Source organism: Heteronotia binoei, chromosome 1 (genome assembly GCF_032191835.1).
Source record: "Heteronotia binoei isolate CCM8104 ecotype False Entrance Well chromosome 1, APGP_CSIRO_Hbin_v1, whole genome shotgun sequence".
Classification (NCBI taxonomy): Eukaryota; Metazoa; Chordata; class Lepidosauria; order Squamata; family Gekkonidae; genus Heteronotia; species Heteronotia binoei.
In genome coordinates this window covers 258645548-258657922 of record NC_083223.1, presented here as the reverse complement: position 1 = coordinate 258657922, position 12375 = coordinate 258645548, and the positions used below count along the sequence as shown (strand labels likewise).

The 12375-nt window shown below is 49.1% G+C and overlaps 1 protein-coding gene across 1 annotated transcript; it reads right to left on the bottom strand.

The window, feature by feature from the left end:
• Positions 1 to 4344: 4344 nt before the first annotated feature.
• Positions 4345 to 7512, bottom strand: LOC132588097 (uncharacterized). The gene is made up of 2 exons (XM_060260424.1): positions 6951 to 7512; positions 4345 to 5273 (listed from the first exon to the last, which is right to left on the bottom strand). The coding sequence occupies exons 1-2, from the start codon at positions 7210 to 7212 to the stop codon at positions 4882 to 4884; spliced, it is 654 nt and encodes a 217-aa protein (XP_060116407.1). The 5' UTR covers positions 7213 to 7512; the 3' UTR covers positions 4345 to 4881.
• Positions 7513 to 12375: the final 4863 nt, after the last annotated feature.

Genomic DNA, 12375 nt, shown 5'->3' with positions numbered 1-12375 from the left:
TTTCGGAACTGAAATGCAAGACACAACACTCCCCCCCCCCCCCCCCCAGTTCAAGACATGAAGTCTTTCAAGTAGGCTGGCGCCCTGCGTTCCCGGGTCGACCTCCTCGGGGTTATTTGGAGAGTTGGAGCGGCCGCCTTGGCTGGCAGGGTGGCTGGTTCCTCGTAGTGGGGTGACGCCAGAAAAGGGCTATCTGTTGCCTGTTGCTGTTCCGGAATCTCCTCTCTGGGGGGGGGGTGCTCCCTCTGCTGTGGTGCTCTTCCACCCACATAGTCGGTGCGGCCAGCATAAGCTGGGCAGCTTCCGGGGGTGTTGCTGTTAGTACTCCCCCGATTGCTGTTGGTTCTTCCGGCAATGTGCGACGGCGCAGCTGGTCAATATGCCTCCTTAGGTTCTGGCCCCCCTCCAACGAGACCTCATAGGAGCAGGACCCAGGGACCCGCAGCACCCGGGTGGCTAACCACTCCGGCCCGCTTGCAAAGTTCTTTGCATATACTGGATCCCCTGGAAAGAATCCCCTAGCGGCGTCCCTGGTTTCGGGGGAACTGCGGAGGTCCGTAGCCCGGTCAGGATGCAACCTGTGTAGCCTCATGATCAACTTCCTCCCCATTAGTAACTCGGCAGGGCTTAACCTGGTGACGGGGTTGGGAGTGATTCTGTTATCAAATAGGAAGGCTGCTAGGCGGTGATCCCAATCTCCCTGTACAATGCGACCCAGGGCCTCTTTAGTGGTGCGCACCATGCGCTCTGCTTGGCCATTGGTGGCTGGATGGAAAGGGGCGGACCGAATGTGCTGGATGAGGTACCAATTCAAGAACTGCTGGAATTCCCGGGAGGTGAAAGCAGTCCCATTGTCCGTGACGAGGGTCTCGGGAATCCCATGAGTGCAAAAGACCCTTCGCAAGGCTCTGACCACCACCGCGGTGGAGGTTGAAGCTACAGGAATCACTTCCAACCACTTGGTGTCTGCATCGACTAAAAGAAAGAATATTTGGCCCTGGTATGGCCCCGCAAAGTCTAGGTGTAACCGGGACCACGGCCTCCTGTTCAACTCCCAGCGGTGGACAGGGGCACTGGGCGGATCAGGTCAGAACTCTTGGCAGGGTTGGAACCTTCGAACCCACCCTTCTCTCCCCTCATCCATTCCCGGCCACCATACATAGCTATGTGCCAGGGCTGGCCTGGTTTCGACTGCTGGGTATTCAAATAGTGGGGGTGAAGCAGATGTGAACGCAAAATTTCGAGCACGTGTGCCAGGAATTCCCGGAAGTGTTTGATGGGTCCCTGGGGTGCTACAAGGGGACTCCCATCACCTTACCCCTCGATCCCCCCGTGAGACCGATAAGGCTGAAGGCCAGGTGAGTTCCGTCCACTCTTAAACCAAAAATAGAAGCGGAGCTGGACCGCGTTCACATCTGCTGCACCCCCACTATTTGAATACCCAGCGATCGAAACCAGGCCATCCCCAGTAATGTGGTGAGCTGGCGTTTGACCACGAGAATGTCCAGCTTGCCCTTAAAGTTCTTAAACTCTACCCTTACAGTGGCCCAACCCAAAATTTGTACAGGGTTTTTTTGGAAGTCCCGCAGTGTGAAGTCCTCCGGTTGCAGCCGGGGCCGGCCACGGGGACAAAGTTTTCTTAGAGACTCCTCCGAAATTATGGAGATGGAGGAGCAGTCCCGGGGCACTTGGTGTTGGCTGGCCTCTGTCACTCATGGCTGCGTGGGCACTCTCAGCCCCATTCCTGATTGGCGATGTAGCTGGTTTGCCTCCTCTTCCTCTGGTTTGCCCGGTGCCATCTCCTCCTGGTGGACGGCTTCCACTCGCAGGTTGTTGTAAGCTTTGGTTGCTCTCTTGAACGCAGTGGCTTCATTGAAGGCAAGTTGGAGGGTGAGCTCTTCCTTTTCGAAGAGCTTTTGCTGCAGTCTTTTGTCTCGGAGGCCCCAGACAAAGCGATCCCTCAGGGCTTCCTCCAGCTTGTCGAAGCTGCAGTTTCCTGCGATTTGGTGGAGGGCGGCCAGGTAGATGGCGGCTGTCTCTCCCGCCCCTTGATCCCTCTTGTGGAAGAGGAATCGGCAAGCGATGATGGAAGGCTGGGGCAAGAAGTGCCCGGTCAGGAGTCTGACTATCTCCTTGTACGTTTTCTCCGTGATCTTCGCGGGGGCCAAGAGACCCTTTGCGATCTAGAATGTGGCCTCCCCGCAGACACTCAGGGGCACGTCTCTCTTACAGCTGTCATCTGTGATCATGTTAGCTCGTAGGTAGCAGTTGCCCTGCTCCGTGTAGGTCTCCCACCTATCGGGGTTGGCGGGGTCGAACTCTGCAAGGTGGCCCGTCGTCCCACTTGGGTTAGCCGTGGCGGCAGCGGCGGGCGCTTCCGTCTCCCTCAAATGCGTGCCTTCCTCATCTCCGTCCAGGTCAGCGAAGTCCCGCTTGGGGAGTTACCTGGCTAGAATCCCACCTTCGTCGCCACTGTAATGTACTGAGTGATGAGACGTGTTGAAGGCAACATGCTTTATTAGCAGTACATCACAAAGCAAGGCAACGCGGGCCGGGTCCCGATTATATACATACCCCGGAACAACCCTCAGTCTGGCCAGGTCCAATCCTGGCCAGTTAAACTTCCCGCCGCAGATCTTGATTGGCGGAGCGTATTTGCGGAGCTACATCCGGGGACCAGTGGACTTCCACTGGTCACCTCCGTAGTGTCCGCTGTGTTGTAATTTCAGGACTGAAATGGAAGACACAACACATAGGGTCACTTAAGTAGCAAGTGACTTGACGGCACTTAACACAGACAACTTTACACACCAGGATATTGATTGTTAAACTGAAATGTGAACTAGAGATTCTTAGTTGAGACTTGATACTCTTAAATACAGAGGCATAAATAAAGTCTTATTCAAATATGCATCAATGAGAAGTATCTGTTCATATCACTAGAAACAAAAAAACACAAAACTAACAGGTGAGGAAGATACAGGCATAAGGTGAGGTTGTAGTCCATCCCTACACTACTTGCCCATTAAGCTCAGTATACATTGCTATCCTGACCCATACCTCCTGTTGTTTTAGCAGCTGTCATGCAAACAACAAAACCAGTGCTTACATCTTAGCCTCTGACATGGATTTGTGGCTACAGGAGACTCCACCAAAATAAGCTGGTATCCTAAATGAATTCTACGTTGCGCATTGTACTGATTTTTCCCAGGGATATACAGAGTCTGGCATATGTCCTGGCTAAGAGGGTTCAGCAAAATATCCTGAATTTTTAAGTAGTATCTAAAAAAACTAAATATATATACACACACACACACAGTGATTAATTATATACACACTCCTATGTGTATTGACACACATCTATTTAGATGCAGCAATATGGAAGGCAACACCTATAGGATTTCTGTTGATTGTGTAACTATTAAGAAGTACATGGCTACTGGAGGGACACTGAAATACGTACCACACCATGAATTTCTTTGCGAGCTACACCTCATTACTTTTTACATTGAGGTATAATTTGCAGGATGCATTTTGAGATGCTGCCATTGGCGCCTGTTGCTGCTGTTGTTAAAGACTATTAATTGCCCAAGTATCTGAACGAAGCTATTAACGGTGCTCTCATTGGAACCTGTCCCCCCTGGGAACAACCCTTGCTTTGAAGCTAGGCAAAATCAATAACATAGATCAATAACAATGCATGTTGTGGAGTTGGTTTTGTTCACCTACATCTAAATCAGAACTTTATTTTATGCCCACTTTTCAGCTTCTTGAATAGGGTTGTCAGGTCTGTGCTAGAAAATACCTGGAGATGGATCCAGGAGAAGGTGGGGTTTGGGGAGAGGGGCCTTAGCATGGTACAATGCCATAGAGTCCACCCTTCAAAGCAGCCATTTTCTCCAGGGGAGCTGATCTCTGCCAGTTGGAGATTAGTTGTAAAAGCAGATCTCCAGGCCCCACCTGGAGGCTGACAACCCTATAAAATGTTTATTTTTCTTGTTTAAAGTTACTCTGTTTTGCTCATCCTGAAATTCTTATTGGTCTCTAAGGTGCTACTGGACTCAAATCTAATTGCTCGGTTTACTCAGGGTTATTTGGAAGTCCTCACCTAAATCTACATCTCATTCTGTTTAATTTCTGTACTGCTTTATATTGGTTAGCAAGTTGGAATGGAGTGCCAAGAACATGTAATACTTTTGGTACTTTTCTATGTTAATCAGACAATCTTATTTATTTTCTTGAATAACTCCGTGTAGCGGTGCGACTATCCTGAGTAAGGTGCAAGTCTAAAACACTGGGTAGCCTGTGTTCTATATGCCAAAAGTGATGCAGAGAATACTGCTCTAGTAGCTTGGCTTATTTATTCTAAAAGCCTCACACAGTAGGAGATTTGGCTGCATTACAAAGCTTTCCCCCCTTCCACTTCATGTGACTGGGGATAATATTTAGTTCAGGCCTTATCAGTAACAGTAGTCTTCCAAGAATTAATCAAGAAAAGGCCTAATGGAAACAAAGGAATGGACTGAGAGGGGAATGACATAGGGAGCTGGGCACCACGATTCAGTCAGGTAAAGGTGGGAGAATGGGGTGGTAACAGTTCTAGCAAATGAGGTAACGCCACCGTCCCACCCACCATTAATGGCTCAATGGCTGAGCAGGGAAGAATAATCATCCCGTCATGGGTTCTCTCCCCCAGTCTTGACAAGGAGTGCTAACGCCACCACCATCACAGGGTTTTACAGTCTCTTCGAATACTTCGAATACACTGGTGGTTGAGCCGGAATCTGTGCGTGCAAAGTAGTGCCCTTTCCCCTCATCTGCTCCCAAAAGTTGCTAGGCCTCCCTCCATCATGGAGCAAGCCCGGCCAGCTGTTCTGTCGCCTAGCCATCAGGTCGAGGTATGCTGCGCCACAATGTTGCCAGGAAGGGTGGGCACTGTAACGCCAAAGACAAGCTGCCGCAGGTATCGTCTGCAGGACAGACAGCTCTGACGCACATCTCTGCGGCCTGCCCCCCTTCAGCGTTACGGAAGGGCTCAGTCACATCAAAGCGCATGCCGCAGGCTTCTCCTGGAAGCAGCCTCCCGGCACGGCTGCCATGGTGGACTCGCAGGTGCTGGCGTAGTGAAGGAGGAGCAGTGAGGAGCAGCCTGTAGGGAGGTGGCTGACCTCCGTCTGGAGGTTGCTCCAAGTTAAGGAGGATGAAGGCCTTGGTGAGCCTCTCTCCCTTCTGGCAGCGGAGATGCAGCATCCAGCAGAATTCATGATCTTCACCTGTCAAGGAAGAGGAGAGATTTACCAGATTAATAAGGCCCTCAGAAATAGTACAGGAGGCTGCCTTAGAAGACGACATTGGATTTATATCCCGCCCTATACACTAAATCTCAGAGTGGTCACAATCTCCTTTACCTCCCCACCCCCCAACAACAGTTACTCTGTGAGGTAGGTGGGGCTGAGAGAGCTCTCCCATAAACTGCCCTTTCAAGGACAACTCCTATGACAGCTATGGCTGACTCAAGGCCATTCCAACAGCTGCAAGTGGAGGAGTGAGGAATCAAACCCGATTCTCCCAGATAAGAGTCTGTACACGACACCAGACTGGCTTAGATTAATTGATTGGTCCTTCTCGCTCAATATTGCCCATTATATCACATTTTCATCCCACCTTTCCTCTGTGGTATAGTTCTCTCATTGCCTCCATTTTATCATCGAACAGCCCAGCACAGCAGGCCTCAAGAAAATCATGTACCCTTCCAGAAGCAGAAGTGCATTTTGGATGTAAGAGCTATGTCTACAGCCTTATTAGCCTTGTTTTTTGTAAGCATTTCACTCATTCAAAGAGAGAAAATATTTCATAAGATTTTTTTCCCCCAGTATTTCTTTTTTAGTACTGTCAGAAAAATTGAAAAAGGGGCCTCAGAAAAAAACAGGTTCCCTTCAGGATTTTTGTTTTGCTGTCCCCTACCCCAGCCCTTGTCATCTAGAGATGCCAGCCTCCAGGTGGGACCTGGGGATCCTCGTGAATTACTGCTCATCTCCAGAATGCAGAAATAATTTCCTCTGCAGAACATGGATGCTTTGGAGGGTGGACTTTACGGCATTGTGCCCCACTGAGGCTCCTGTCATCCTTAGCCTCCATTTCCTAACCTCCGGAGTTCTCCAACCTGGATCTGGTGACTCTACAATTACATCTTTAGTATCACGTTAATATTATTCTCCCTGTACCATATATCTGGAAGCTGCAACATCTAAATAGCCCATGCTCCCAGAACTAGTTGAGCACAGATACATTAACGCCTTTGGTCTAGGAATGAGCAGCAAGAGTATCTCACAATTCTCTCATGCCTCGAAAAGCATTCCTCAGGCATTTGTTTTTCAGCCCCGACCAAGAAAATTCCTTGCCACAAAGTACATAGTGGGTTAACGGTGAGACAAGAGACTGTATCTCAACCTCTTTCAAGGAAGACTGCAGAAGAAGAAAACTGCAGATTTATACCCCGCCCTTCTCGCTGAATCAGAGTCTCAGAGCAGCTTACAGTCTCCTTTATCTTCTTCCTCCACAACAGACACCCTGTGAGGTGGGCGAGGCTGAGAGAGCTCTGACAGAAGCTCCCCTTTGAAGGACAGGTCTGTGAGAGCTGTGGCTCACCCAAGGCCATTCCAGCAGCTGCAAGTGGAGGAGTGTGGAATCAAACCCTGTTCTCCCAGATAAGAGTCCGCACACTTAACCACTACACCAAATTGGTAAGCCAAGGGCCTACCACCGCCCATGATGCCTTGAGAGTTGAGGTGTAGGCCATATGAGGGAGGAGTTGTGGATTGCTCCCTGCTGCCCTCCAATAGGCTATGTGGTTGGGAGTCAGCTGCAATGGCTACTTCCCTTCCAGGAACCCCTCTAGGACGGTCAGGTCCCCACAGCCACCAGTGGTGGTGGGGAATAATCTCCCTTACCTTCCTTGCCTTCGTTGAGCTTCAATGAGGTGCTGGGCCTGGTGCTGACTATCCCAAGCATGGCTTGGGTGGCGCAACGCAGCATGCAAGCACTGAATTTGGACACTGCCGGGTGTATCTCCTGTGGTTCTGGGTTCTCGTCCTGCAGACACAGTGCCCACCGACGGGCACCAGGGGCCTCTGTCACGGGAATGTCGCCTCCCATGTTGTTGGTAGCAACTGCAACGAGAGCAAACACCAGGCGCAGCCAGCGGTGACCCATCACAAATCCCAGGGGAAGCAGGTGTGTCGGGGTACCCACAGGCAAGTCTTTGCAGCGGGAAGCAGCTGGAAGCAAGGGGGCAAGCCAAGGGCTTCATCAAGCCGCCACAGCAGGCCGCTGCTTACCGTAGCCTGTGCCAATTCCCTTGCCTTGCTAGCTGCTGGGTGCATGCCCAGAAGGACAGCTGACAACGGCTGCTTTTAGAAGCAGGTTTGCCCAGTCTGGGCCTCAAAACGCCACGCGCTAGCGCAGGGTAGGAAAGCAATGGCCGTGGAGACAGGGGTTACGCAATAGATAATCAGGTGGATATTTCAAAGGCAGACACAAAAAATCCTCTTGGCAGCTGACTCAGGTTTTTCCCCCCCTATGCTTAACCCCTTCCTATGCTTAGCCTGCCATAGGTTCCAGTTTGTAACAGAAGAGCCCCTGTCTAAGAGATAGGCTGCAAGCTCTGGGCCCCCTGCCCTCTTCTTTTGCCTGTCTTTTAATTTATAATTCTTCCTTCACCTGCAGCAGGATTAAAATACAGCCCTGCTCGCTACAGCAAGTGAAGGAGCGCAGTGGGCGACGCTTGAAGTAAGATGCTGGATGTCTCGGTGTACTAGAGTACATGCAGGATCTCTAAAAAAGGTAAAGATAGTCCCCTGTGCAAGCACCAGTTGTTTCCGACTCTGGGGTGACATCTCATCACGTTTTCACAGCAGACTTTTTACAAAAGAGCATAAGAGAAGCCATGTTGGATCAGGCCAAAGGCCCATCCAGTCCAACACTCTGTGTCACACAGTGGCCAAAAAAACCCCCAATGCCATCAGGAGGTTCAAAAGTGGGTCTAGAAGCCCTTCCACTTTGCCCCTCCCCAAGCACCAAGAATACAGAGCATCACTGCCCCAGACAGTTCCAATACTATACTGTGGCTAATAGACACTGACGGACCTCTGCTCCATATTTTTATCCAATCCCCTCTTGAAACTGGCTATGCTTGTAGCCGCCACCACCTCCTGTGGCAGTGAATTCCACATGTTAATCCACCTTTCAGTGAAGAAGTACTTCCTTTTATCTGTTGTAACCCGGCTGCTCAGCAATTTCATTTAACGCCCACAAATTCTTGTATTGTGAGAAAGGAAGAAAAGTACTTATTTCTCTACTTTCTCCATCCCATGCATAATATTGTAAACCTCTGTCATGTCACCCCGCAGTCGACGTTTCTCCAAGCTAAAGAGCCCCAAGCGTTTTAACCTTTCTTCATAGGAAAAGTGTTCCAACCCTTTAATTATTCTAGTTGCCCTTTTCTGGACTTTTTCCAATGCTATATCCTTTTTGAGGTGCGGTGAGCAGAATTGCACACAGTATTCCAAATGAGACTGCACCATCGATTTATACAGGGGCATTATGATACTGGCTGATTTGTTTTCAATTCCCTTCCTAATAATTCCCAGCATGGCATTGACCTTTTTATTGCAATCGCACACTGTCTTGACATTTTCAGTTGAGTTATCTACCACGACCCCAAGATCTCTCTCTTGGTCAGTCTCTGCCAGTTCACACCCCATCAACTTGTATTTGTAGCTGAGATTCTGGGCCCCAATGTGCATTACTTTGCACTTGGCCACATTGAACCTCATCTGCCACGTTGACGCCCACTCACTCAGCCTCAACAGATCCCTTTGGAGTGTCATGATCCTCTCTGGTTCTCACCACCCTGAACAATTTAGTGTCATCTGCAAACTTGGCCACTTCACTGCTTACTCCCAACTCGAAAATCATTTATGAACAAGTTAAAGAGCATGAGACCCAGTACGGAGCCCTGCGGCACCCCACTGTTTACCGTCCTCCACTGCGAAGACTGCCCATTTATACTCACTCCCTGCTTCCTATTAATTAGCCAGTTTTTGATCCACAAGAGGACCTGTCCTTTTACTCCATGACTCTCGAGCTTACTAAGGAGCCTTTGATGAGGAACTTTATCAAAAGCTTTCTGGAAGTCAAGGTAAACAACATCTATTGGGTCCCCTTTGTCCACGTTTGTTCACCCCCTCAAAGAACTGTAACAGGTTAGTGAGGCAAGATCTTCCCTTACAGAACCCATGCTGAGTCTTCCTCAATAACTTGTGCTCATCAATGTGCCTACTCATTCTGTCCTTGATAACCGTTTCTACCAACTTTCCCGGTATTGAAGTCAGACTGACTGGCCTGTAATTTCCTGAATCTCCTCTAGAACCCTTTTTAAAGATGGGGGTGACATTTGCTACCCTCCAGTCCTCAGGGACGGAGGCAGATTTCAATGAAATACATATTTTTATCAGATGTTGTCAGAACTCGTGGATGTATGCCATCCGGACCTGGTGACTTATTCTTAATTAATCAGTTAATTAATTAATCAGTTAATTAATTCAACACCCCTTCCAAAATTAGTGGTTCTGGAGTGGGCAAACACTTATCTTCTGCAGTGAAGACGGAGGCAAAAAATGCATTCAGCTTCTAAGCCATTTCCCTGTCCTCCTTCAGTAATTCTTTGACCACTTGGTCATCCAAGGGCCCCACTGCCTCCCTAGCTGGTTTTCTGCTTCTAATATATTTGAAATTTTTATTGTTGGTCTTTGTTTTTTTGCAATATGCTCCTCATAGTCCCCTTTTGCCTGCCTGATCAGTCTTGCATTTGATTTGCCACAGCCTGTGTTCCCTTTTATTAATCTCACTTGGACTAGCTTTCCACCGCTTAAAGGAATCCTTACCTTTTACAGCTTCCATTACTTTGTTAACCATGCAGGCCTTTTCTTATACCTGTTTGTGCCTTTCCTAACTTGTGGTATATATTTTATGAGCTACGGGATGGTTTGCCATTGCCTTCCCAGTCATCTACACTTTCCCCCCAGCAAGCTGAGTCCTCATTTTACCGACCTTGGAAGGATGGAAGGCTGAGTCAACTTTGAGATAGCTACCTGAACCCAGCTTCCGCTGGGATCGAACTCAGGTCTTGTGGGCATTCAGTTGAAGTACAGAGAGTGTTGGAATGCAGGCTGGAGGACACGGAGAGATAAGAACTTGGATGGGATGTTTTGCAGCCTAGTTTGATTTATAGTCTCAAAGCAACCTGCTATGTTTGTGCCATGTACGCATGCGTCTGCTGTCACTGGGCAGAGTAGACATGGTGATTTATAGGCTAACGTTCTGGAATGTTGTGATGTAATAGAACTAATAAAAGCGCTGCTGAGGTGCGAGGGAGGAGTTACTCCTTCCACGCAAATCTCCAGTGCACTTGGATCCTTCCAGACGTCTCCCGAGTATTTATTGCCTCATAAATACTTCTTCAGCACTTCAAGGTGTTAAGGCTGGTTCCTACAAGGTCTTGAGCAGAGAGCTTGGACTGCAGCTTTACCATTCTGCGTAGGATCTCTGGTCATCAGGAAAAAAGGCATCTGAATCCCATTCTTTGAGAGAGGTTGCAGGCAGCTGAGGCTTGTTTGGCCAAGAGGCCACTCTATAATTCCACCTCACATTCCGGGGAACAGGGCAGCTATTCTAGGTATTTTGTAGGTTCTTTGGGGACTGGCTCTGAAAATTGCAACTCTACAAATCTTTCCAAACTTTCTCCTGCTCAGGTCTATTACACGTTTGTAAAACACTGCAAAATACTAAGGCACCCACATAAGTGCACGCTTGTCACTCCACGGTTAAGTGATCACTAGGGCCATTCCAGATTTTGGGCAGCCGTGGGTAGACCTAGGGTTGCCAAGTCTCCTCTGTACACTGGTGGAGGATGGGAGGCAGAGTTGTCAGATGAAGGCTGGAAAACCCCTGCAGACTTTTGTAGAAAGAGCCCAGCAGGAACTCATTCGCATACTAGCCACACCCCACCAAGCCAGCTGGAACTGCGTTCCTGTTTTTAAAAAAGCCCTGGCCACCAGGAGTGCCACCTCCCACATGCCCTTCTGCAATGACTATGGACAGCTGGGAGCATGGGTACACGCAGGTGGCAGGGCAGTTCCGTGGAAGCCCCACCCAAGCCCAGGCAACTGCCTCACCTTAAGATATGCTGATGCCAGCCCTGATCCCGACAACCAGAGCAGTAAATAATTTCTGCTGGTCCAGATGACATCACACCTGTCTGCAAAGCTGCAACGGAACTGGCTTGGTTTGCTAGGGAGCAGGCATCACAAAACACTTTGTTTATAGTCCCTGCTTCTTTCAACCAAACCATGTCTGTCCAGGTACTCTGTAAAGCTGCCAACCTCCAGGTGGTACTTGGAGATCTCCTGCCTTTACAACTAATCTTCAGACTGCAGAGAAGTTTCCCTGGAGAAAATGGCTGCCTTGGAGGGTGGGTTGTATGAAGTCCCTCCCCAGGATCCACCCACAAAATCTCAAAAGGTATTTGCCAACCCAAGTGCTCTGAAACTTCATTGAGGGTAACAATATTCTAAATGCTTTTAGCCTGTTAACTGGGACACAGGTTACAAAAAGGTTTTCTTCCATCTCAACAGAGAGAAAAATAGGTCGTCTACACCAAGGAATGTACCAGTAAGCTAAACAAAGAAAAGACATGCTAGGTGACAGCTTCGTTTTTATACAGAGCCTGTTTTCCTACCAGGTCCTCGTGCCAGCTGCTAGCCAAGCTTTTGAAAATAAAGCACCTGAGGACCTTGAGTGACTTGAGAAGCAAAAGAGGAACAGAGGGGGTTTGCTACTGCCCTCCTCTGCACAGCAACTTTGTATTTCCTTACTGGTCACCTATTCAAGTACTAACCAGGGCCAAACCTGCTTAGCTTCTAAGATATGATCACAAGCTAGCCAGGGTTATCTTTCCTCCTACACTTCTGATTTAAGCTACTGGATTTATATCCCGCCCTCCACTCAAGAGTCTCAGAGCAGCTCACAATCTCCTTTATCTTCCTCTCCCACAACAGACACCCTGCGAGGTGGGTGGGGCTGAGAGCTCTCCCAGGAGCTGCCCTTTCAAGGACACCTCTGCAAGAGCTATGGCTGACCCAAGGCCATTCCAGCAGCTGCAAGCAGAGGAGAGGGGAATCAAACCCGGTTCTCCCAGATAAGAGTCCGCACACTTAACCACACCAAACTGGCTGTCGGGGTTGACATTTCCAAGGCAGTGTTTCTGGAGACCATGAACTTTCAAGCACTATCATTCTTTGGATTTCCTCCACTGAA